This window comes from Heliconius melpomene, chromosome 13, assembly GCF_056956725.1.
Source record: "Heliconius melpomene rosina isolate 202511_hmr_F chromosome 13, ASM5695672v1, whole genome shotgun sequence".
Lineage (NCBI taxonomy): Eukaryota > Metazoa > Arthropoda > Insecta > Lepidoptera > Nymphalidae > Heliconius > Heliconius melpomene.
This window is the reverse complement of record NC_140401.1, coordinates 12492719-12520483: the sequence shown is the minus strand read 5'-3', so window position 1 is coordinate 12520483 and position 27765 is coordinate 12492719. Positions and strand designations below refer to the sequence as shown.

Genomic DNA, 27765 nt, shown 5'->3' with positions numbered 1-27765 from the left:
TATCAATGATTCATAAGTTCAAGGGAAAGGTAGAATAAAAATCTAATTCAATTTAATGTTTATTTCGTTCCATAGTTACCTAATTCAACTTTCGATATGATTTTCTTACATTACAAGCAAAAGTACAAAGAAAATAAAATGTGTAGCACAAGGACATTCCTACATTAACTATTAGATTCCATAAATATATTCCAGAAAAATTAATAATAAAAAAAGAGAAAAATCACTACACCACTAAAATTTACAGATAATAAGTTTAATTTTTCCGGAATAGTGAAATCGATTAGATATTTATTTTCGTTCATTGAAAAATAAAAAAAATATCTATATACTTCAACAAATTGTATATAATAGTATATTGAATTTGTGTACATACAAAGTATAAGACGAGACAATACCTACAAATTAAAAATATAAAAATTAGAAGTATAGGTATACTATACAATAATAACAATTCAGCATTTTACTTATAAAGTATTGTAAAAAGAAAAATGAATTAAATTAACGTTATTTTACAAGAAAATTAGGTAAACATGGAATATTTAAACGCATAAATTCGGATACGATTTTTCAATTTTAAAACTTTTCATATTAAAACTTTAAAATCTCCAAATTGTCTATCTAATAGTAAAATACTAGATACTTTTAGTTTAGCAAAGAATAATTATTATAAAAAGACGTTTGATTTAATTTAAACAAATAAAATAATAAAAGAGTATTTAGACATCAGGTGATAAACTTCAATGTTCCATCATTGACACAAAAATTATATACATACACTAAAAAATTTCGTTGTAGATGAGTATGAAAAGGTTAAAAGTAACTAAAATTTTTTTATCATTAAATACCTACAAACAATGTCAGTTCTTTCCGTCAAGCAATTTAAAATTTAGGTAACATACCTAAAATAATATTTTTTTTAATTTGGAAAATAAAGGATTTGAACCTTGGACAAAACGACAAAGCGCCCTAGCGCTTGTTATATACTTATTTGTTTAAAGCGAACAAACAATAAAAACGTCAAAATTAATTTTCTAAAAGGGCAAAGGTACATATATTTGTAGGCTAAACTATTAATATCAGTAAAAAATTAAATTCACAAGAAAATCTACAAAACGCACATCTCACTTGAATGTAAAAAAGTTTTAAAATCATCTACAGTCACAATGTTTTGAGCTTTTTATATACATATACATACATACATATAAAAAAATACAATTTTATACGTAGATATGGCTTTAGCCTACAAAATTGAATAACTTAAATACAATAAATAAAAATTAGTTATAATTAGCCTTAGCCTAGAATACAAAACGAGAAAAAAATCACTATTTATGCTATGACACTTAGAAAAAAATCTAAATTTATGATACAGTCTTAATTTCATTAAAAAAGGTACACGGCCACCATTTTGATTCTCGGCTACAGCAAAACAATAATAACGTGTCAAATAAAGTAGGTTAAATCGAATGGTTATTAATAAAAAACAATTACAATCGATTATATCATGTAAATCGATTATATACTCAAAGAGGTCGCGTCCATATTTCATAGCATAATTTACAGTTTCAATATTGTTTTTATTTAATATTTATATAAAATTCAATAAAAAATCGTATTACTTTCAGTGTTTTGTAGAAAAATCGATGTCCCGATATTATAAAAGTGAATATTAAATTCACACCGTCGATTTTAAATAATGCAAAATTAATTATACTAGAAAGTAATCATTAATCAATTTTTCAAAAATATTTAATTTAATCGGATCTTTTACAAAACATTGACCAATGTTAATATTGTCAATATTACAATTGTTAATATTGACTAAAATGTTATATTATTTCAAAATGGCCGAAAAAATTAAATGTAAGAAATCGATAAATTTCTACCACTGCTTAGATTTCTAACTCTCAACTACTAAAACAAAACAAAGAGTATAATTCTCAAAATGAAAATAATGTATATAGAACGAGAATAACTTAACAGTACGAATAAGGACAGGCAAACTAATACATGAAAATAAAAATGTTTGTAGATATTATTATAACATATTACAAAATATCATTATTACAATTTTACAAGTCAGTGCGCTATTGTTTTATTTAGTAGTAATTTCAATAAAAAAATAATTAAGAAATACCAGTACCAGTTATACTACTAGCATCCTATAAAATAACAAAACAACGTAAATAATGATTTTAAACTATGTACTAAACTGTTAAAACAATTGAAAATTAATTTAATATTAGAAACCCACAACCATAAACATTAGGCAGTGTTTGTCTTTAACCTGTCAACTTATTCTCATCTATCACATTATATGTATAAATATAAAAAAACATACACATACAAAATTTAGTAAATTTTAAACTTTAGTATAGAAATATAAATATGGCAGTGTTAATATTTAATTAACAAACTATTTAACTGTATTTTATTTCTATTTGTAAAATACATATTATAAAAACTGAAAGGACAGCCGAATTACAATAGTGCTAAAGTATACAATAAATTATATAACACAAAAGAATAAAGAAAAAAATTGAGAGTTTCTATTTCAATAAAATATATGTAATTGGATTGCATTTGCAGCCATGACCACCATAAAGTGATATACTATAATATTGCAAATAAAGAATTATATATCTACAAAATAGGAGTTGTTCATGTTTCACTTTAATCATGTTATCTTAAAAATTAATAAACCTATAGACACCTCATTTAAATAATATTAAAATATAAATGATTATTGTAGATATATGAAACAAACACACTCACATCAATTAATATTTGTGTCATTTGAACACTAATTGATATCTCTGAGTGGGCCTATAAATATAAAAAACGCAGATTTTTTGTTAAATTTTAATAAAAAAAATCTAACACTAAACTTAAAAAAAATAAGAACATCTCTGACACTGGCATTATAATCTGACAGCTGCAAGATTTAAAAATAAATTAAAGTAATAAGCGTATTGAACCTAGATATAACAAATAAATTCATAATTAAAAACATAAATAAAAACAAATCGCTATATCTAATTATTCTCAAAGGTGCTAAGTTATGAAAAAATATCTATTGTAAATATATTAAGACAGATATATAGTAGTGTATTATAAAAATATACACAGACAGCACTTTGAACGAACATAATTATATATATATATATATATAAATCAAATTACTTATATGTCTATTAGAAAACTATATTTCAATTCACTTAAGCTTCCTTTATAAAAAAAATAATTACCTAACTCTATAAGTTTTTAATGTTACCTACATAGAAATTTTATTTTTCTATTCTAATTAATCTAATGGTATTATTATAAAAATTTAGGTAAAATGATGCTAAATTAAAATTGTGTTTTTTATGTGATTCTAATGTTTAATAGTATAAATTTCGATAATTCGCTTTAACACTATGACATTAAATACATATCTAAGTGAAAATTATTTTTAGACACGTTTCTCAATTTTCTGCCATTTAAAAAACATTGTCTGAAAGGTACCGGAAAGATTCCTTAGCATTCTTCAAAAACGAAGAAAAATAAAGACTTTGTAAAGAAATTATCAATTAATTCAAGTTTACAAGTTTTTTTTTATATCATACCATTATTATTTTATTTGTGTACCATGAGAGACATATTCTATCTATTCCATTCATAATTAGATTTAGTTTTAATGACATTTCAAATCAATTATATCTGATGTGTAATTATAGAAAGATATAAGTTATTAAACATTTAAAAATCGATATTTATGATTTATCGATATTATGTTAATAAAATTCAGTGACATAGTGTTAAAGTTACACAATATGATTCAAGATAATAAATAGAACATATTATTTCGCCTAAAATTTGCTACGAATTTTAACCAAATAATTAATCTATTCAGACACAACATCAAATTTAAAAATTTATGGACGAATCAAAAATTTTAACTTCCGTAAATTTTATCTAATTTTGAATTAATTTTCATATAAAAACTTCTATTTACGAAACAATTACAAAATTGGAACAAGTCTTATTTCGACTACTTTTACTTTTTTCTAATTAATGAATGAATTAAAAAAATGTATTGAAATGAATTGATATATTAATAAATATATCAAATCCCGCTCACTCACTACACTTTCTATTGTAATTCGTTATCATTGATACCCTTTTTAAATTTCGTTCCTTATTTATCGTTCATGGTCCTATTTGTTATAAATTATTAACAAATTATCAAATTTAGTATATTTAAAAAAGATAAGTTACAGTGTTTTTAATACACATTTTATTGCTATTCTAAGTTAATAGAGATTATTTGAAATTACAATTTTAAATCGCCTTTTTTTCACAACGAAGAATAGAAAACATTTTTACGATATTAATATAACTTCACTTGTTACTAAGCAATCATTTTTTGTTTTTTTATTATTACTTCCTTTTTTAATCTACATTCATAATATACAATATAGATTTTTATTTATGCGAACATTCTGATTGTTAAATCGATTCTCCTACAATAAGCATGCAAAGTCGATTCGATATATATATTAAAATGTATGAAAATTCAAATATACAATTTACATAATTTACATTGCATATTTGCCATAATAAATAACTAAGAAATTTTTTATATTCGATTCATATGGTTAAAATAGAGATTTATTCGGTATTGTCATTAAAAAGAAAATAATATTATCTGACACTTTGTTTGCTTAGTTTAATATGGTGGGTTTTATGCAAAATTAGGCATTAGTTTAAATGACTACAAACTACACTTATCAATGATTTCCAACTTTTTATAAAGTCGTTCATGAATTATAATTACATTTACGTTTGAGTGCACTAAATTATATATATACATACACATATATATGTATTTAGTACATACAACTTTTACTCTAATCTGGTAATTCATATAAACAAGTACTATTCTTTATGTGCTTGATAAGTTTCCGTTAACAGATAAGTATTCGCTAGTTACTCTAAATAAGAATTTAACAGAAACTTATGAGACAAGTAAGTGTAAATTTAATCAGGTGGACAACTTTGTACAAAAGAAGCTGGGAATAAACCTGTTCGACCTGTTCTTTGTAAAGTCCCTTTATACCAGCCGTCGCCACGTTTCTTACATACGATTACGATATCGTCTACTTTTAGTTCTAATTCGTATTCAGAGTTAGGTGGGTACGGGACTATGCAGCGAAATCTGAGAACAAAAATTAAATAACTATAAATTGTTTTCTTACATTATCTGGCTAATTGAGTAGAAAAAAAATTATTATGTAAAACATGTTTTTAAAAGTGCAAAATAATAAAAGTAAAAAAAAATACAATAATAATAGTTTAATTATTTATATCAAGCTTTGTTTTATTAATATAAACTTTTTTTTTTTAATTTGAATCACATTAAAATTTATTTTATAAAATATATGTGCGGTTTCAATTCACACTTAGGGGAATTATTAAGTTTTTATCTCCTCGTACTGTTAACAGCGTGGCGCTGTGTTCCGCCAGCCAATGTCTCGAAATACTGTTAGAAAGTAAGTAACTGAATGTCTTAACAATAGGCGTCTGCCTCTCATGCTATATTGCGAAATACAGCGTAAAGCTTAAAAAAAGATTATCTTTGCATGCTCTTTTTGTATAGGCAAAAGTATAATAAAATATGAATATATAAAAAACAAAATACATACTTCTCTTTAACCGGCTGCGAGTGATGTCTATCTCTTCGCACTGTGACGTCTAATGACGCGGATTTACGATGACCCGCCCATTCCACTTCTCCCGATCCTCGGCTTTTTAAGAAATTTAAGAATAATAACGGTATTACATATATAATTTAAGTAATAAAAAACATTACAGAGGATATCAGTTTTACATTATCTATGGTTGTATTTTTTGTATCTTTATCTGTTTTTCATTTTATTATTGCAATAATACTTCTACGTGTATTTAGTAAACACAGAATAATTTTATTATTAATTCCCAATATAATAATTTTCCCTTATTGATCAAATTTTATAACAAAAGACTTAATAATTTAACTTTTATAATTATTTTAATTATTTATAATATTAGTGTGATGCGACAGTGGATAGTGATAGTGAAGTGCAACAACACTGTGAAAGCAAAACAAAAAGTGACCAAACAAACATACAAGTTAGTAATAGTGCTGTGATCTATCTAAATCTACATGATGATACGAGTTTCATTCAATTAACTGTTATCATTTCGCTAGACTTAAATATTATAATATGTAATTCAATATTGAATCTTTTAATATGTGAACAATAACTTCAAAATAAAATATATTTTGGTTTTGTTAATTATCACTTTGAACAATTTCAAGTAATGTAAATAAATGTATATTTTAAATATAGTATTTGCTAAATTCAAATTACCCAAATATGTTTGTCATATTTTAAATTCCTCTCTATATTATAAACAACCGAACCTGTGCGCCCGCTGATCGCGGTGCCTCGCACGAGCGGAGGCGGACGCAGAAGCGGATGCTTGGGCGGTGGCGGGCGAGAGAGCGGAGGCGGGCAGCGAGCGGAGCAGCTGCGACGGACACGACCCCGACCTGCGTTTCCCGGCTTGTTGTATGCATACGTATACGATATGAGGGTAGGCTAAGAGGATAGGATAAGATACGATAAAATAATATAATAATAGGATATTATGAGAGGATAGGAAAAGAAGATAGAATAGGATTCATAATCATATATATACATAGGATAGGAATTTTAAGTATATGTATATATAAATGTGTGAATTCATCTTATTTAAATAGAAAAATAAAGGGAAGGGTATTCTAACATAAATTTGTAGGTATTATTTTAATTTGTAATGTAAACATATATAATAGATTTGTTTAAAATGTACCAGAATGCCTGTATCAGCCTTTTTATAATGCCTTTTTGTAATGCCTTTTTATTATTTTTTATATTGAAGAAAAAACGGGCTGTAAATTATTATCCTTCTACAATATAATATGATGATAGCATGTAATCCTTTAAACTAATTTATATTTCTGTTATTGACACACACATACCTACTTTATAAATTTTCACGTCTTAAATTTTATATTAATGTTAGTCAATTCATTCAACTACGTGCAATTAGCTTACATTATTTTTTTTAAATAACAGTAGTGCATGTCTATGTATCTATAAGAATTAGATAATAAAAAAGGGAAGGGAAAAGTTATGCAGACTATGGGATTGCAATCGTATACGTGTGCATGATTCATACATACAATGCATAGACAAGATGAAAAATATATATATATATATTCTACAAACTAATACAAATAAGTTGCATTTTTTTTATTTTAAACATCTTGTCTGTAATGAAAAACTCATAGTGATTTAGTTTATACATAATGACATACATAGAAGTCATAGTTTGCTTCACAGATAATTTTTTTTTTTAAATATATTATACTTTTTTTTTAAAACAAACTACAGCTTAAAAAAACAATGGTCAAAATGATATGTGATGTTAATGGGGCGTTTACATAAAATTAGACACACAATACGCATGCAAAATCCACTCACAATGAATAGTATGCTTGTGATAAAATTGTTTAGCGTTATAGCGTATTTTTATTTTGTTGGTGTACATCGCAATTTTAATTCAATAATTTTAACTCAGTAAAAAAAATATGTTTAGAGTATTAAACAATTTTTAGAAGACAAAGCGCGGCGTTGACTTCCAACATTTAACACGCAATGACTCGATAGCACGAAGGGGCGTGGGTAACGGAGTGTTTCAACACTAGATTCCATCTCCCTACCTCTCGGAATACAGCGTGAAGCAAAAAAAAAATTTTTTTTTCATATTTCTTACCGAACATGAACCGGATGCGCTGGCAACATAAGGGAAGTACCGGGTCCATCCTCAAACACCGGATTATCCATACTATAACCTACTGGAGGAGGTGATTTACACTTCTTCATGGCGGCGAGGCGTTTCATTAGCGAGACGCCCGTTGATATTGATGATTTGTCCGATTTGGATTTTTCTTTAGGCTATAATTTTGAATTAATTGTTTTCGCTAGTCATTTTTATGTAAAAAGTTTTTCCCGCATGTCTATTCTTTATCAAGGGTATTAAATGTGTTCTCATTCTGGTTGATATTCAAAATTCATTAGGAAATATTTTAAAAAATCCATCCAAATATATTTTAATTTATAAAATTAGGCTTTTTGAGGTAAATAATTAGAAAGCATAAAAATTTTAAAATCAAATCTACAGGTAACTTTAGAACAGCCACGACGTGTCGACCGTACTGTAGGTTTCATTTATAACATAAATAACAAATGAAAATCGTTTTATTTGGTAAGGAGACCCCAGAAAGAAGAAACAATATTATGTTATTATTTATACCTTTTCCGTTCTCGGAGTTGTTTGTTGAGGTTGTATTGAACTCCAAGGATATGTTAAAGGTTGACCTAAAACAACACATAATTTTAATTGCAATAAATATAATAATAACATACTACACTATAAATCATATTATACATACCTGTAGCAACAAGAGGGCTGGAAGCGCGAGGGGGCGCGTCCGGAGGCGCCAATGTGGGATTAGTATTGGCGTTTGTCGTGTTCGTGTTGCTAGTTGTTGTTACTTTTGTTGTTGTTGTGGCTGTTGTGTTAGATGTGTTCTGCTGTAAACATTTATAATGATATTATTCATCAAAACTGCTTCAATTTATATTATCGCTATTTTTTTAAATACATAAAATTATACATTTTGTAAAATCTTTGGTTTTCACGATTATTACACATTTTAAATTAAACTATTGAACGGGATTAATCGTATATATAGGATTATACATTTTTGGATTAACCCGACGTTTCGAACATTTTGCAGTAATACGTGGTCATGGCTAGACGGGTAAACGCCTAAACAATTAATCCAGTTAATAGGTTTTATTTAAAATTATACTTTTTCGTCGTAACTTTGTTCCCGGGGAACACTCAACAACACACAAAAAAGCATGTTTACTTACCTTGTCGTGTTTAGCCCTAGCGTGTGCGGCCGCGTGCGCGGGCAGCGGCGCAAGGGGCGCCACGTAGTTGCCGGGAAACACGCCGCAACGCTGTATGCGGTCGCAGCACCCCTTGAACCAGCCGTCTCGACATCTTTCCGTTACTGTGTACACACCTGGAACCAAACATTGAATTATTTTTCTGTGTTGTGTAAATATATACATAGAAATATACTATTAAAGAAAAAATTAAGGAAGCTCGGCGATTGGAAGGATGTCTGGACATATTTATTGTGAAATAAAAGAAAAAACAATAGAAAAGTATGCATTCAATTCATATAATTTTTTTCAGCTTATTGATATTATTAGTAACTTGTCACTAAGTTTTATTTAGTGCTATATGACAGGGGTATATAAAATTGAAAAGTATTTATAAATGGTGCATCTTAGCATACCATAGCATTAGTAATGTAGGGGTCGACATGTACTTAATGAACCCATTTCTTAACCTCCAGTGTCTTACCTCCTTTTCCCACATAGTCAAATTTAAAATGAACCCAGTAAAGCCGGCTTTGAACAATGTTCTAATAATTACTCTGTGATAGTTCTGGATTGGCGGAAATCTTTTAGTAGAAAGAACAAAAAAGAACCCTTATAAAAAGTACATAAATTACCTCCTTTCTTCAATTCCAATTCATCAGGTTTCTGAGGTTTATATGCATACAGAGCTATATACGCAGCTGGCAAAGGTTTCTCATTGCTACCGGATCTTCGCCTTCTTCTGTCTCTTTCTGGTCTCTCGCGTTCCCTCTCTGTTCCATGATCTAGAAGACTCGTTGCTAGGATCTCTGCTGAATGCCTGGATTTACGTATATTCGGATTAATATTAGTTGAGGCTGTCATGGCTCAGGGGCATAAGCATGTGACTGAAAATGCGACGCTTGTGGGACTCGGAGGAATTAAATATTTGATATTTTCATTTCCCCACTCTGGTAACGAGACAAAGCGCAGCGTTGAGTTCTGCCACTCTACACGCAATGCCTTCACCGGTATGTGGGACACAGAATGTCTTAATACCAGTTTCTTTTTATTTATTTTGTTTTTATTATACAATTTGTTAAAAATATTCATAAAACCAAAAAAAATATACCTGTTTTGTATATGATTGGATTGTAAATGCGTAGAAGGTGTCAAGCTATGTCTTTTTTCTCTATCCCTATGATCCCTGTGTCTTGACACCATATAATTCCCATCCTTGTGTGATGGCGACAAAGCAGCCTGTAATCCCAAGCCAAAATTAAACAAGGAATTCGGACCACTCATAACATTTCTAGAATGCGATGGAACTTCCAATACTTCTGTACTATCTTGACTATCATTTTGATTTTGATTTTTTGGACTTTCCGATGGCGGTAGGCTGACATTTAAAGATGTATTAGTCGCTGTTGAGCTTTCATTTAAGCTTAATGCACCAGATGCGTTTAACGATTCTTGATTTTCTTCCTCTTGAGTACTAACATTGGCTGAACGTTCAGTATTAACGTTGTCGGGTGAACTAGGTAAGCTAGGCTCGGCGCTTTCACAAGTACTTGTATTGGAACTTGTATTGGGCGTGGTTGTACAACTGCCGGCGTTCCCAGACGGAGTGTTCATACTGGAACTAGAGTCCGAACTATTATTTGTAAAATTAACAGCGCGTACATTTTGATAGGTGGTCGTCTCAACTTTTTGTAATGGCGTCGAATTGTAATTTTCAAATTTAGTTCCTCTTAAACGGTCGTAATTTTCACTTATACGGGAAACACTCTGAATTCCCATTGTTTGATGGCTTTTATTATGTACATTGGTGAAATGGATCAGATCTAAGTGTTTGGTCGTAGGTTCCATTAGAGGTCCGTTTCTGGCAACCACTTGGTTCACGGTTATGTGTTGGTTCACTGGTTGCGGTATCAAAATCTGTGGTTGCGTGATTGTTTGAGCGTGATTTGCGTGATAGTTTGGATGGGATTGACTCATTGATGCCAGGTTTTGATAGTTGCCTTGTCCGGCTGTGGGAGTTGATAGTGACATGGGTTGGCCACGGGCCTGAGGATTAAAGTAAAAGATTAAAATAAGTAAATTGTCTAGGACATTCACATAATTTTATTGATTATTAATATCTAAGAGTTAAATATAAATAAACTACAAGATGATTTTATTAGAAATAATGACAACAATTTTATTGAACTATCCTTGTAAATTCCAATTTCAATCATTAAGGTAGTGTGTGTTTTTTTTTAAAATAGAATAAGTAACCCAAATACCTGTGTTCCATGGTGTCTGTCGGAATGCGATGATCTCACTACATCAGGCACAGGCGGCACAGGCCGAGTTATTGGTGCACTGAAATTTTGTCTAGTTATGTAAATAATAAATATATTTAATTGCAGTTTTGTGGATAAGTGCCTTGGTGAATAGATGAGGGATGCGGGATCAAATCCGAAACATTTTATATTATAAAGATACTACACTGTACCAAATCAAAATATGTTAATATAACCTAATGTCTAATATATATATAGATACTATAATGTCTAAGGAACAAAATTAGAGGTTATGGAGGTTTTATCTAATCTGTCGTCAAAATAAAATAAAAAAATGAATCCAGTTTTAGTTTCAAGTAAATATTAAATTTTGTTAAACATTACAATATTAGTTATTTATTCATACTAATATACTTTTTAAAATAATAGTAGTCAGTCAAAAATAAACAATAGTTCATGAACTTTCTGACACACCAAGAAAAAAAGAAACAGCAGTATCTGTTCAGTATATCATAATAATTAAAGTCATAATAATTTATATGAATATACAGGGTGGAAGAGGCAGCGCTTCTTTTACTGAAACTGCATATAGGGTATAATATTTCAAACACAGAGCTAAAAAAATAATTAAAGTACCTCAACAGTTTGGACGTAGGATTTTTTTTTCATTTCACGATTTTTATCCATACCTGTATTTCGTGTGACGCACACATAAGTGTACGACGGTACCGCTTTGTCAGGTAAGTGTGTGCGTGCCTATGTTATACTTTACAAATGGCGTTGTTTGTGGTGGTTGTGGTGGTGTGGTCGTGGTTTCAATTAAAGTGGTGCTGACAATTCCACCCTGTATATGAAGAAATAAAATGTCATAATAATTAAGTAAATTACCTGTTCATAAGTTGCCTAGCCGCGTGGTTTAACTCCACGAAGGCTATAGGAAATATACCGACGCGTTGGTCCAAACGACCCTCCGCCCAGTTTTCATCTACACGACGATGCACCGATATTATTGCACCTGAAAATTTCATATTATATAGTACAATATATTTTATTTGCGGCTTCGCATCATTACAATGGAACTCAACGCGTTTACAATCACACCCTGAGATCAATCACTGACAGGGGCTTCATATATAATAATTTAAAATATATATTTTATATAATAAAATATCACCTTTATCAAAAGCCAAGCATCCTTCTTCGTCAGGGGCCGACATTCGGAAGTCGTACAGTGCTTTACACAACGCAGTACTCATTGGTAATGGTACCACCACCTGAAATCATTACAATATTTATTACATAGAAATTTTCCATAGTGACTAACAAACAATGTCGAAAGTATAAAGCGCAGAAAACGAACATTTACTATATAGGTTCCTAGGGGAGTATAGGGAAGTACTAAGAGAAAAATTTCTAAAATTATACTTCTTCAGCTACATGCTGCATGTCACATACAACAGTCAAAGAGGACCTAGTGTCACGACATTCCGTTATCTACCTTTCTGTCTGAATTCAAGATATTGCGTGTTGAGTGGTTGAGCTTTACGCAGTACAATATGTATCTCCTACATTTTTATCTTTAACGACAACATTTTTAATAAAAATAAAACATATTTGATGTTGTAATTCATTAGTTTTTTATTTACTTAAATTATTTAGATATGTCACCTAAAAAAATTGACACCTTTTAATTTCTAAAAATCAAATAGTAGTTATTATAAAAAAAACAGTAACAATTTGATATTTGATATTATCACAAATATTATACGTGTTTAAATATTACCTGTACAAAAGTAATAGGGAACATGCCGGTCCTGCCGGATACTTCGCCTTGGTACCAAAACGTATCTAATTTCTTCTGCAGAATAATCGTTTCACCCTTCTTGAAGGACAGATCACTGAAATGAATATTTAATTTGAATTTAAAACAAAGTAAAATACTGATTCACATATGTTTTCTCAGTATATTTGTATGATTCATACAGTTATTCCAGAAATGAGAATGAACTTGCGTTTGTCGCTTAAATGCCTTGATTATTGATTAGTTCAAATATAGTTTTACAAGTACTATTGTATTGTTTTGTCACTGCTAGTATATGAAACTGTATCTCATAAATACATATTTTTTTATTTAATTATTTTGATCTTTTCATTTCATTCATTCAAATATTTCTAATAAAAACTGCTTTCAGTGGGAATTGTACTAATTTTTATTTACATTTAAAGACCGACACCTAATAATAGATACCTAAATAAATAGGCTATTTCTATAAAGCCTTACAAAGTTACAACATTTATCAATCTGGTTAACTCAGAAGACATATTTTTTCATTCCACTGAAATAAAATATAAAGTAATATACTGCTTAATAAACCGTTTTAGAATAACGCATAAAATTAAATGAGTCAAAGTAATATTACTATAACAGTCCACCCAATTCTTAGGCATATTTAAAAATTGTACAAAATACAAAAAAATAGCCTATTTACGGATGAAGTTGAAGGATAACCAATTATAGAATTCTCGTTTAAAACATTACAAAAAATTTGTTGCCAAGCAACATAACACGTAAGTATAAATTCGAAATGCCATCAGTTAAAACTGTCTGTGAGTATTGTATGTAACAACTAGCTACCCGCTCGCGGCTTCGCTCGCTTGAATTACAAAATTATTTATTTTAATTATCACTCATCTTAATCCTTTTTATGATATATTTTTTTTCTGTAAGGTAATCATTAGGCAGGTATGTTTCAATTTTAAACTGTAAATTACTAACTCTTGTGTAAATTACAGTTTAAAATTGAAACATACCTGCCTCAGTTCTCAATAAAATGTCGTGTTTTTGCCAAACATTAAATTTAAAATAATTACTACACGAAACTTTAACCGACTGTAGTGTAAAAAAATGTACTACACTATTTTAGCAAGTAACTTTAAAAGATTGCACATTTAATCTGGATTCTGAAACGCGGAATAAACAAAAATAAATTTATATTAACAAAATTTTATTAGTATAATAACATTTACTTGACTAGTAATCTCAATATGACCTTGGAGATTATTCAAACATCCTTCAAGCACGTCTACAACAAACAATTTTTTTTCCTAAAAATAGACGTTAAGTATTAAAATTTAAAACTCACCCTGGTTCTTTAGATATGTAGTCGTACATGGCTCGAGCGTGCGGTGGTAACTGCTTGTTTTCCGATCGCGACGACTGTTGCAATTGTTGTATCTGTAATGATAACACGAATATAATTAAGTAAATTTAACTTTTTCAAATCTTATTCCACTAGAGGCAGGAAATGATTTTTTTTCTGAAAGCATGTAAAAATTTAAACCCGCGCCTCTCGGTCTCGATAACTTCTAGTTTTCTAAAAAAGTGATTGGCATTTCTTATCTGTGAACGCTATATGTTATATTATCAGGAGCATAAATTATTTATTATCTACTGTTAAATGATTATCTGATAACAAAAACTAATAAAAATACGCATTTCGATTGTAAATAAACATTGCTAAAGTATACAATATAAATAAAAAAATATATATTTAAGAATAACTTATATCAAGGCCAACGAGATAAACCTAAATGACACTGGGTGCATACTGCATAAGCCTATATATTCCTATTAGAAGGTCAACTTCGAAGACCTATCAATTACTTGAATTTGACGGATATCGTCGATGTGCAACATAGAAAAGAGTAATGTTGCAATTATTTATCTTTCCACAGTTAAATATTTTCGGCGAATAAAAAAAACCTTTTATAAATAGGCAGTAACAAAATAAAGTATGACTAGAATATAGTCTAGAATATACGCATAATTAACAAAATGACTAGAGTAACTAATGACAAATCACTTCCTACTTCAGTTATGTGACGAAGGCAAGCGCCACATATTATCTTAACCAGACAAGATAACGATCGTCTTTTCATACAAAACTAACCATGTGAGTTTAGTTCAGAAGACTTTGATTTTAACTTTAACATTTTTGAGAGATGTTTAAGTAATGAAAGACGCCGTCAAAGCGGCACAGTGCGCAGCGTTTGTCATTGCTTTGACACACACATGATTCCCACTCAAGAGCATGAATAATTTTCAATTCCTCGCTCTGGTTAATAGACAAAAGCGGGACGTTGAATTCCGCCATTCAACACGGAAAGTCTTGAAAATTGGACGGAAAATACGCAACAGAGTGTTTTAACTCTAGGTTCTCTCTGCCTACCCTGCTGTGCGGGATACAGCGTGAAACTGAAAGAATAAAATATAAGATTCTTACCTGAGAATGTCCACTCCTAATTCGCTGGCCACTTATCTTCCTCGGCGCGGAGTTCTTCATACCTTCCAGTATCCTCATGAGGAGGACGTTCGGAGGTAATTCCTCCACCTTCGTCTCCACTAATACCCGGCATTCTGGACATCGTAGCTCTTTGTGGGACTCTACGATTACCTAAAACAAAATAATTTACGATTTAAAACTTTCAATATTACAGAAAATTAACAGAAAATTGTTAGTGTTAGCATTTTCAGTTATTATAAACATTCAAGAAGTAACTAATCTATACTTTCTATAATAATTAATATTATAAAGCTGAAGATTTTGTTTGGTTGAACGCGTTAATCTCAGAAATTACTGGTCCGAAACAAATTGAAAAAATAGGGCATTGGATAGTCCATTTATCGAGATAGGCTTCATACAGCACTTATTTATTAACATTTCATAACAGGCGGGATGAAGCAATTTAAAAACTTGATTGAATAAACTTGTAAATTCAATGTCAAAGATATGTACATTTTCTTAACTTTATCGATAATATTTTGATAACATATCTACATAATAAAGACAAGAGTGATATTTTACTGATTCCTTATCAAATATTGTATATACAATAAACATTTCCCTTCCAAATAAGACGACAAGTGTCACTATAGGGCTATCCCAGGGGGTCTTGGACATAACACACTGTCATTAAGTGAATATATGTGTATATGTACAGTTATATACATAGTTTGTTTATGTTACGATGAAACATGTTTTATTCGTCACGTGTGGTAATAACTGGCATGATTAATATGGCGACACTGCCGAGTCAAAATTTCTATCGAAACTTTTTAATTATTTTTTTTCTTTACTATACAATCTGTAAGCTTATTTATATTTTTTACAGAATTAAAAATACCATTTTAATGATTTTAAAATATATTTAAATACATATTGGCATATTAAAATTATATCAATACGGAATTCCATTAATTGATTTTTTTTTTAAAAATAGAATACTCTTCTCTAGACAACATCCGGCAAATAGATATGCTGAAACATATTTATTATCTATCGCATAAATGGAAATGTAACCGAATATAGAAATGTAAAGGTCGCAGGACGCGTGAACTCTGCAAAGGTCGTGTCTGTAGAAGAACTCTGCGTACAGGACTACAGGACAACAAACTTCGCATTCGCACACTTAATAACTTTTAAGAACCCATACTGTCAGTATCAGCATTTTTGTAAATTAAATTTAAAAAAAAAAAACATTTATATTGTTTCTAACCGTCTCAGTTCGTATTGATCTCGTTTGAATAATTGTAGATTGGTAACTGTATTATAAAATTAGTTTTCAATGAGAACTTAGGTAGTGTCAACACACTCCGTCCATCACTTACCGCGTAAATTCGAAACATTAGGCGTTAAGTGACGTAACCCAAAGCCGCGGTTTATCATACCGATGCAAGAAAATAAAAATAACTCCATTCCTCGAGTGAGAATTGAACTCACAGCCAACGCGTTTACAGTTAAGGAAATTTGGTTCCACTATAAGTCACAATCTGACGTATGAAAATCAATAACAGATATCTTATCATTTTACGATTATTTAGAAAGTGAGTCAAGGTGATTCTATGCACCTTTTCATGTATGAGACGTATATTTTATATTTTAAAAATCAAATTATGTCCAAATATTAAAAATAAATATAAAGCTTTTGAGAGAACTTCATTTAAATTTGTCAAAGTCATCAATATACATCTACTTATGTATTTTCAATAGTTATACTTGTTTAAATTAATAAGTATCTAACTCAGATTGAAATTATTTTCCTTTCCCCACACTGATAAAGATGGCATGGCGTTTAGTTTTGCGAATTAACATTATAGTCTCGAATTCCGGTAAAAGTAGGCAAAACGTAAAGCTGCTACACTTAAAAACTGAAGAACCAAACGAGATCCTCTCGTTTCCTTAATCTCCTCACCACGCAAAAACCGTGACTCAGCATAAAAAAGGAAACCTACAAACACAGACCCAAGACCAATCTTCAACTAAAAAGAAAAAAAATTAAAGGAAAAAAAAAACAAACGCAATGGCAGTGGTCCGACACCACCCCATCTCTTAACCAGCAATGTGTACAACGTCAGTCGACACTCGTCATTGTATCGATCTAATTGTCCCAGTTGAAAGCTGTTACATGTATTTTTAGCGTAACCAAAATAGATCACCCCGCCAGTACTCCCCGTACTTAACGACATTCCCGTATTATTATTTGGCTTTGATCTGAAACTCTTTGTGAGAACGGGGTGCTATATCGATATTAACAACTTTTATAAATATCCACTCTTTGAAATGTGAAGCTTTGTTTTCGACGCAGCAATAACTTAAAAGCATGTTAAGTAATATTAACCTACGTTATATAATTAATACTTATATATGTTTATTCAGACTGAGCTTAATCTATACTAATAATAGTTTTATCTTTATAATAGACAAGTTTGTTTATTTTGCACACGCAATCTCAGGAACTGCTGACCGGAATTGAAAAAATATTTTTTTGTTGGATATTTTACTTATGAAAGGAGGCTAGAGGCTATATTCGATTTGAACGTTTAGAAGTAGCCTACTGTGCATACGGTCAGAGTTATCTTGGGCATATAGAATATCTATGTGCAAGCGCCCATACATAATAACACCACTTAGCAATTAAAAAAAATAGAAAAAGAAAGAAAAAAGAAAGAAAGATAAATTTACATACCAACAAACAATAAAAATCGCATAAGAAAATTACAAAAATACAACTCAAACATTTTCTCTGCTTCTGTGTGCTCAGAGTTAAGTCATTCTTGATAAGAGACTAGAATACGGCCACAAATTTAACGTTATCATAATTTATATATACATTTGACTTCTACACAGTTGAACAAGAACTTTACTCTTTATTTGTAACTAGAACCATTACAAACGTTTATATTTAAATAGATTGATTTTTATACGAATTGGTGGTCGCAACTTCCTTTGCATGGACTTTATGAAGTAGAATTTAAAGAACCGTTTGTTTCACGGGTCCGTAGCCTTTAGAACGTCGAAAAAAATGGGAATTTATTAATGTAAAAGGTCAAGCTTTTCATAAACTAGAATAATAATTTCTACATACTGGTCTCGTCCGCAATTTTGTTTTTATCCCGTTTTTTCACGCTCCTATACGATATTCGAGAAATTTTCTCTTAGCGCTCCCCTATGCTCCCTTATCCCTATATCCCTCAGATATTACTGTCTGTACTCTGTACTGTTTACACTTATACGGATGTTTTGTATCTGAGTAGTGTATTTGTAGGAGGAAGCAAGGTAGTAAATTGACCCGAGGTATGTCGCATGTTCATTTATTAGCTAAATGTATTTCAATTAACATCTACATTTAAATGTGAAGTTTAAGTATTAATTTAATTAATACTTCATTTGAAGTTAAAGGCCACAAGGGTGTGCCTGTAATGCAATGGTTGTGAATTATTTAATAATATTTTTATTCCTTCGCTCTGGCATCAAGGCATAAAGCCCGGCGTTGAGCTCCCCCACTCAACACGTAATGCCTCAAAAAAATCCGGCGAAAAGTGAGAACAGAGTGTCTTATTACTAGGTTTCCTCTGCCATGCGGAATACTTATAATATTAGCATAATATATGTACTTTAGGTTAAAGGTAGTTTTAGACATAAGTTTTTCCATTCGTTTCGTTTTACGGGAGCTTTGTTGGGTACGCAACCCTAAAAGAGCAAAAAAAATAATATTTTACAACAATACATTTTTTTTTTAGTTTTTATTAAAATAACTAGATATTTAGAACAATGTCAACAATATTGCGTGTACCGCAGTGAAAAACACGCCTGAATCGACCTACTTTCATCCAAGCAAATAACCAAAGTAAATTAGGTAAGGCTTTTTTTTATATACCTAGTTCAAATTGGCAAGAAACGTATTGAAATTTCGTTTACAATTTTCAAACGTAGCGAGACTAGAACCGTTGATGAATGAGTTGTTACGGTTCTAGTATCGCTACATTACTAAGCCACCCACACTTAATAGGCAATAGTGGAAAAGAAACTACAGTTGAGTAGAACTTTTTAAAAAGTCCCCCTTAAGAATGCATATACAACGGTTGTGGGTTCGATTCCCGCTCGTGGGAACGTTTCATATTCATTTCCTGGCAACAAGAGAGCGCGACTTTGAGTTTCACCACTCAACACTAAGTCTCTTTTACTTTTACTTTTACTCAACTCTATTTTTTTTTAAATAAGACCAAATGCAACTATAATAATTAACCTTTGCATGTAAAAAAAAAACACATTCAACTACAGGTGTACTATTACCATTCAAAAAAGTATAGGTATAGTAACATTTCTCCACTTTATTTCTTTGTATTACAAAGTTATGTACAGGAATGAGATTAATTTTATGTTCCATAGAACGGATGTTGGTATGCGTGGGCAATGTTTTTCATCTAGCGCTGAGCACGTGCCTACTTCATTTCGGTCGTTCGTCAAACTGAATTTACAATGCAAAACTTGGTTCATTTCATACTTGGTATGTTTTCATATTAAATTATATTAAAATCATGAAAACGCTCAACCTTTGACGACTTCGGGATGAATGAGAGTTAAAAGCGTTCAAAAAGTTATAATGCAACTAGTGGACCCGAACGCGGCTACGCCCGCTTTAACTATAAGAATATTTATTAAATATATTTATGAAATTATTTTCAGTTGACAATAGAGAGATGCGTTAAGCAAGCTCATTTTGGGTGACGTTTGCTAACAACAAACTTTGCAAATCGTTGCTTAGCAACGGTCACATAGCGACGGTTGTTATTAACATGGCGGAATAAATTGCATGTCAAATTAATAAGTATTTTAATATATTGGTATATGTATATCGAAAATATTACAAATATGAGAAAAAAAAGTATCCTATGTTCATCCCGAGACCCTCAAGTATCTCTATATGTGTATTTTATCACAATTAAATTAGCGGTTTGGCCCTGAATGCGTAAAAGACAGACAGACAGACAGACACAGTTACTTTTGAATTTATAATATAGGTATGGATATAGCGAGAATATTTACTACTTGTACCTATTAAGTAAGACCTAACTCCGTTAATTAGTTAAGGCGTTGAAATACTATATTAATCTATAGTGTAGGCGAGGTAGTGGGTTTGATGTCTGTCGAAAAGAATAGTAATAGAGAGATATTAAAAAATAATTTTATTTCTATATGAAGCGTCTTTCCTTAAAATAGACGAATATTGAAGATAAGAATGACGTGTTTATAATATATACATACATTTTTCATGATCGTCCACCATGAAACGGGAAATGTGTAAAGATAAAAATAAATAAACAATAACATTTTATAACCGTAATAATAAACAGTCACCATCATGGCGCAGTGGGACAGAGTTCGACTGTAAAAGCGATGGTTGTGGTTACATCTTCCAGATCCATACAAATTTAACATCGGACATCTTGAATTTCGGCGGAAAGTGGCGACTGCCTCTGGTATGCGCGATGGGAAAAAAATAAACAATAAAACTATATATTTTTTTATTTTATCAATTTTTATTACATAAAAAAGAGAATAAACAAAGAATAGAATAATTAAATGTGTTAAAACGGTTTAGGTGAACTTTAATGTTCACAGCTAATTTGAGCTGTCTTTGACATATCTATCACATAACGTTGATATTTGCAATTACGCAGTGATTCCACCTTGTTTAATAAAATAAGCAAAATTATATACTTTATCATTAGAAATATTGTGTAAACGTAATATAAAAACAATATTTTACTCATTATTAATTAATAGAAAAAAATAAAGAATAAATTGGCAGACACTGTATGATTTTGTAATGCATTATTCTATATCAAAGATATCTAAAGCGGTAAAGACAAATCTACTTTTTTGCATTACAAACGCTATAATCTGAATGAAATAGAAAAAACAACAGAAACAATAGAAAAATAAGAGAGAGAAAAAAAAACAACAAAGTCATCAATGTTTACATTACATTACTTCAAGTGCGCTCTAATCGCTAACAAACATTGAATGACATACGAGTATTGTCTTATACCTACCACCACTATAAAGTACGCGACCGTGAGTCAATCAAATGACTCAAAGCAAAATGCCGTTTAAATTAGACAGAGTAATAAACTAATGTTTATTTACGGGAGAAGGGGCTGTTAACTCAGGATGTTGGGTACAATCGTGATGAAAATACAACTCTTGGATATATATTGTATATGAAGAACATAAGTATGTCATTTAAAGTGTTAATACAGAACTAACATTAGCTTAATGTTAGTTTACTTGCGGAATACTAATAGGCCGCAGTATATTAGAGTAATTCTAACTAATTGCATATGCTAAGTAATAGTAATAGGTGTAGATTTTCTATAGAGAGAATCGTTTTAGTTCAAGTATAAAAACATTTGAGCTCCATATAATTTATGTCAATATTCAAAACAGACGGTTAGGAGATCGACAGCATACAATACAGAATCCATACCTATATTATAAATTCGAAAGAAACTCTGTCTGTCTGTCTGTCTTTTACGCAATCAGGGCCAAACCGCTAATTTAATTGTGATAAAATACTCATATAGAGATACTTGAGAGTACCGGGATGAACATAGGATACTTTTTTTTGTCATATTTGTAATATTTTCGATATATACCAATATATTAAAATATTTATTAATTTGACATGCAATTTATTCCGCCATGTTAATAACAACCGTCGTTGCTAAGCAACGATTTGCAAAGTTTGTTGTTAGAAAACGTCACCCAAAATGAGCTTGCTTAACGCATCTCTCTATTGAAAAGTGAAAATAATTTCATAAATATATTTAATAAATATTCGTATAGTTCAAGCGGGCGTAGGCGCGTTCGGATCCAATAGTCCATTATAAAAACATAAACAAACAATTAAATTCAACAACGGTTCATTTTGCACCAACGTTTTTTTTTAAAAAGTGAAAAATTTCCAAAAAAAATAAAACAAAAACAGAGCGTTGCTAAAAAAAATAAACCGGCCATTGTAGCTTACTTTTACGTGTATTTTCCCTTCAGTGTACCCACGGTGTATTGTTTGTGCTATCCGCCCCAATTTGAGGAGATCTGCTTTAATATTCTCTAACAAGTTAGCTATGCTTTTAGCTGCCTTCACAAAATACATTCAGTTCATATTTTTCTTGAAGTTAATTGAAAATTCCCATTTTATCCTACCACGAATGAGTAAATTAAAGCTAGTGTTTATTAGATATCTACTTAAGGATGTTATCCAGATACCTACGTATTTATCACGAGGAACTTTACACTTTACACACATCATGAGGAATGTCTTGCTGGCTGCTGCATTAGATAGTTATTGGTTGAAATCTTTTTGGGGGAATGATTATATTTAGAACAAGATGTTTACCCATTAAGGCTAGACAAAAAATGCGGTAAATGATATTACTATGTCTTATTAGCATTGTCTATTGCTAAGAGACACCGCTATCTATTTTCTGCCGAATTCTGGATGCATTGAGGGTGAAGAAATGGAAATACTCAATATTTCATTTCCTCGAGCGAGAATCAAACCCACAAGCTGTCGCGTTTATAGTCAGACACCTGTGCCCTGTGCCACGACTGGTCTCAACTTAGTACCAAAATAAAGTAAATGATTCAATGTTTGTTAAAATGTTGTTTGTATAGTATAACAGAGTTATTAAAGTAAGTTACTATTTTGAAGCTTTGAAGATAAATGTATACATGAATATATTTAGCTTAAAAATAGTGACGTTCTTCATTTTTATTTGTTTCCCGTCGAGACAGTACCAACTACGTTATGGCCAAACATAGAGTTTACAAAAATAAAACATATCTGGAAGTCAAATCCTCTAACGATTTTTTGCCTAAAAATATCTATAACTTAACAAAATTGAGGCTGCCGCGGCATATTGGAATTGTATGCATACTAATCACTATTAGTATGCATACGATGGGCAAGCCATATTTTCAGGAGGGCCGACAACCGATGGGGAAGAAAGGTCCTCGAATGGCGACCCCGTCTCGGCAAAAGGAGCACAGGCCGCCCTCCAACCAGGTGGACCGACGACCTTAAAAAGACAGCGGGAATCCGCTGGATTCAAAGGGCGCAGGACCGGACGGAGTGGCGACAATTAGGGGAGGCCTATGTCCAGCAGTGGACGTTGAAAGGCTGATGGATGGATGGATGGATGCATACGATGTTTGTGTATTCGAATCCCTCAGAGGGGTATGATTATATTGAAATCTTGTAGGCTAAAAGAAGCGTGAAGCCAAAAAAACATACAAAATATAATATATTAAAAATTAATAATAAGCACATCTATGCTTAACTGTACCCTAGATTTCCTAGTAACGGATATAGTCTATCCCAGTATCCGATAGTTACGTTGTCGTAATACAGATTATTATGTGGAAGACATTGAGACTTGAGGAGTGTTGACATTGAGAGGAACATACATCCATTACACTATATAAATAATTATATTTTATCTACTATCGAAATATAAAATAAAAACAACTAGCTTATTAAAAATTGAAGCCGTCTTGGCGCAGAGGCACAAGCGTGTGACTATAAACTGGAAGGTTAGGGGGTTCAATTCCCATTCGAGAGAATGAAATATTTAATATTTTCTCTTCCTCGCTTTGGTGACTTCCGCCAATCAACACACGTGTTTTAACACTAGGCTTCCAAGTTCTCTCTGCCTACCTGCTAACCTGCTATGAGCGGGATAAAGAGTGAAGCTAAAAAAAGAAATCATTCTCCCGAGTGGGTATCGAACTTACAACCGCCGCGTTTTACTCTTCTTACTTCTCCTGCCATGACGGAAGTTGAAAGATAATTAATTAAATATCTTTAATAAGTATTGTTCATGGGATTTTTTTCATAAGTAATCAATCACTACTGTCAATAAAAATAAATTTAAAACAAATAAATACATAAATCTTAGATATGTTATCAAAGAGGTTGTGGGTTCAAGCTCTACTTCTTTTACAACCTTTTTATTAGTGTTGATTGATGACAAAATAACAAATAAAAAAGATTGCAAAAAAAATACATTGTTCCAACATTGTGCAACTATTTACCATTTTCTATTTAATAATTACATTATCTATTTAGATAGAGCTGTTACGACCATAAAGCTAAAAAAAAACAATTTAAAATAAAATTACCTTTAAACATTTCAAACAGAATGTATGCTGACATGGTAGAACTCTGGAGGAAGTGTCAAGCCTCTCCAGGCACACGGAGCACTCAAGAAGGTCATTCAACAGACCCTCATCCATCCCGGTTCCCTATAAAATAACAACAGTATTATATAAAAACATGAGTTGTAACAAACAAGTTACATACTTTGATTGCTTAAAGTATAAAAAACATAAAATCTCTGATACCTAAACTATACTCAACAAGGATACTATATGTGCCTAATTTCTGCTTTCTGTCAATAGTATCCCTTGCAAATTGTCTGTCAGTCAATCAATAATACAAGCTTTTTATTTATTTTTAAACATTTGTCAAAGAATCATAAATAATCTATTTTAATGTGTAATCAATATAATAATCACACCAAATAGAATATTTATTTTTTTGAATAAATATTGTCAATATAAATGAAGTTAGTAGGCTCTATAAGCTTAAATGAGAAAAAAAAATACCTAAAGTTAAATCATCAGATAACCTAATTATGCAATAATCAAGACATTCATTAATTTAGAATGATTTCATTTTCATCTTACAGGTATAATATTAATAGAAGTTACCTTACTTCAGTTAATTTATGCAATTTCCTTTAATACTAACAATAATTAAAATAAGCTTAAGAGCTTACATGGGATGTTTCCATTGTACTGTACCCTTTTTATGTCATAACACTTAGAAACAAGCTGACAGGTGGATTAAAGTCATTATGTAAAAACCTACAAATTATTCCAATTACATAAATCTGACCTACTTCAAAGAAAATAATTTTATAACTAAGAGGAGAAAGCTGTACAGATTATTAAACTTCTTTTTTTATAATTTACTAGCTTTTAATTGTGGTTTTGCCCATGATTTAATGGAATAACTTCTAACACATTGTACCTAATTGTCCTAGGTTAGTCTGACTACAGACACAGTGAGCTACATCGAAATAATTAACTTGATGTTAAATCTTCTTTGACAAATAAACTGTACAATAAAACACTTTTCTTTTATATAAGAATCAGTAGTTCCTGATATTTACACAACAATCCAAATTTTTTGTAATTAAATAAAACATATTTAGCTTATAGAATTGCATATTATGATTATACACAAACACTATTAACAAAATATGTCATTTTACAATATTGAGACCATTACAGTACAGTATTTAACTGCAAATGTAATGGTTGTTGGTTCAATACCAATATTGGGAAATAGACAATTAAAATAGACAATTTACAAGAACAAATGAATATGCACACATATTATATGAACATTACATACTTAAGTTCTCATAACAATGGTAGTTCTTTGAATAATTGATTATTATTGATGATTATCTTTGCTACATTCATCAAAAAGTTTAATAAACAAACCAATAAGCGGACAAACATTTGTCTCACTTCTTATAAGTTTTCATGATGGTTATTTCTTTTTTTGGAACATATAATGTTGATTTCCAAATTCAAGACATTGCAAGTTGAGGTGTAGAAATCAACACTGCACTTTGTCAACCAGATTCAAGAAATAAGAATCTATTTTTGTTAATTTGTTTATAAAATATTATTTACTATTTAATAACACTTAAATGAAAACTTTAATGAAAAATAAATTGTGTGTGTAAAATACTCTGTACATTTTAAGCATTTTATTTAATAATTATAATATATTAATTCTTATTTCATAAATAAATTTTTAATTAATTATATGAATAGTGTACTCATGTTCATGTTTAAGTTATTTTTAGAGTAGGTATATTTAAAATAAATGTAACTTGTATAAATATATAATAATATTTTAATTTAAAGAAATTATTAAAAAAATATAAGAACATACTGTCATTATTTTTAGCAACATTTGAAAAGGAAACCACAATCGAATCACAAGGTGACATCAACAAATATTTCTGGTTTTACCCAATATCTTTATTGTAAAATATTACTTAAAATTAACAAATTTTGTTTCATTTGCAGTATCATTATTAATTTTGGTAAAAATAAATGTCACATTGTTGTAGAAGTAAAAAGAATAGGCAAAATAATTAAATTTTATGAAATTTTCTCAAATGCAAATAAAATAGTAATAATATAGGAGTTTGTCATACGTTTTTTATTTAATTTATAGTTTATACCATATTATGTACACAATTACAAAAATAATTTAATTATTACTAAAACTATTATTAAAATTACTTAATTTAAAATTTAAACAAAACCGCGTAACTGTGGATTTTATATACTTGGACTTAAAACAATATAGCAACCTGTTACAATTCCACAGACGAGACATTACGAGGACGTGAAATTTGGACAGGTGCCAAGACGATAATTTGAAAAATAAAAGTTGTTTACATTCCTCTAAATCTTGAATATAGGAAAAAGGCTAAATTTCGAAAATAACGCGACTACATTTTAACACGATGTATAATCCTGACGGTAACATCATGGCATGTCGACTAGTTAGCGTTGTTATAAGATCTATAACTAACGTTGTAAATGGCCACAAAGTGAAATGATAACATCTCGAAAACGTTGATGACTCACCAGATGTTTTAAATTCCAACGTTAGCGGGAAGTCGCTCCATTATTGCACGAAACTCAACCAGGATACCACCCCAAACCAGTCACTAAATTTTAAGGCACCAACGCTTTTACACAAAACACAACATCGTAACGGCCCTGGGAACGTAATTATATCACAAATTCTCAAGGGGTTGCCGGACTAAGATATTATTGTGAGAAAAATGCACTTGTTCACATAAAAACTAATATAATTTCACGCACAAATGCCATTCTCGCCGTTTGTTCCTTTCATTCGTACGAACTTCGACCGATCACCAATTCACCGAACGAGACAAGTCGCGACAGGTGAAGCGGGGGAAGGAATAAGCAAAAACCAACTTTTTCTGAATTGCCATCATAAAAATT

At 30.4% G+C, this 27765-nt stretch overlaps 1 protein-coding gene across 5 annotated transcripts; it reads right to left on the bottom strand.

The window, feature by feature from the left end:
• Positions 1 to 46: 46 nt before the first annotated feature.
• Positions 47 to 27722, bottom strand: LOC146533008 (E3 ubiquitin-protein ligase SH3RF1-like). 5 transcript variants are annotated; one of them, XM_085196059.1, is made up of 17 exons: positions 27382 to 27722; positions 24823 to 24945; positions 15580 to 15750; positions 14440 to 14531; positions 13080 to 13194; positions 12471 to 12570; positions 12185 to 12311; positions 11297 to 11387; positions 10144 to 11078; positions 9668 to 9852; positions 9015 to 9169; positions 8528 to 8669; positions 8389 to 8453; positions 7849 to 8030; positions 6452 to 6580; positions 5691 to 5792; positions 47 to 5203 (listed from the first exon to the last, which is right to left on the bottom strand). In XM_085196059.1, exons 2-17 carry the CDS (start codon positions 24934 to 24936, stop codon positions 5026 to 5028), a joined length of 2883 nt encoding a protein of 960 aa, XP_085052185.1. In that variant the 5' UTR covers positions 24937 to 24945; positions 27382 to 27722; the 3' UTR covers positions 47 to 5025. The 5 variants fall into 5 exon arrangements, with proteins under 5 accessions (XP_085052185.1, XP_085052187.1, XP_085052188.1 ...); XM_085196061.1 differs by having other exon boundaries at positions 8528 to 8666; XM_085196062.1 differs by having other exon boundaries at positions 11297 to 11375.
• Between the last annotated feature and the right edge of the window lie 43 nt (positions 27723 to 27765).

Bases quoted from the DNA above. Each gene is read 5' to 3' on its own strand.
- LOC146533008 (XM_085196059.1), bottom strand. From the start codon at position 24,936: ATGGATGAGGGTCTGTTGAATGACCTTCTTGAGTGCTCCGTGTGCCTG. The intron at 13,195-14,439 runs GTGAGTTTTAAA...TATTCATTTCAG, and splicing joins TACATATCTAAAGAACCAGG to TGATCTGTCCTTCAAGAAGG. The intron at 5,204-5,690 runs GTATGTATTTTG...TTTTGTTCTCAG, and splicing joins TCGCAGCCGGTTAAAGAGAA to ATTTCGCTGCATAGTCCCGT.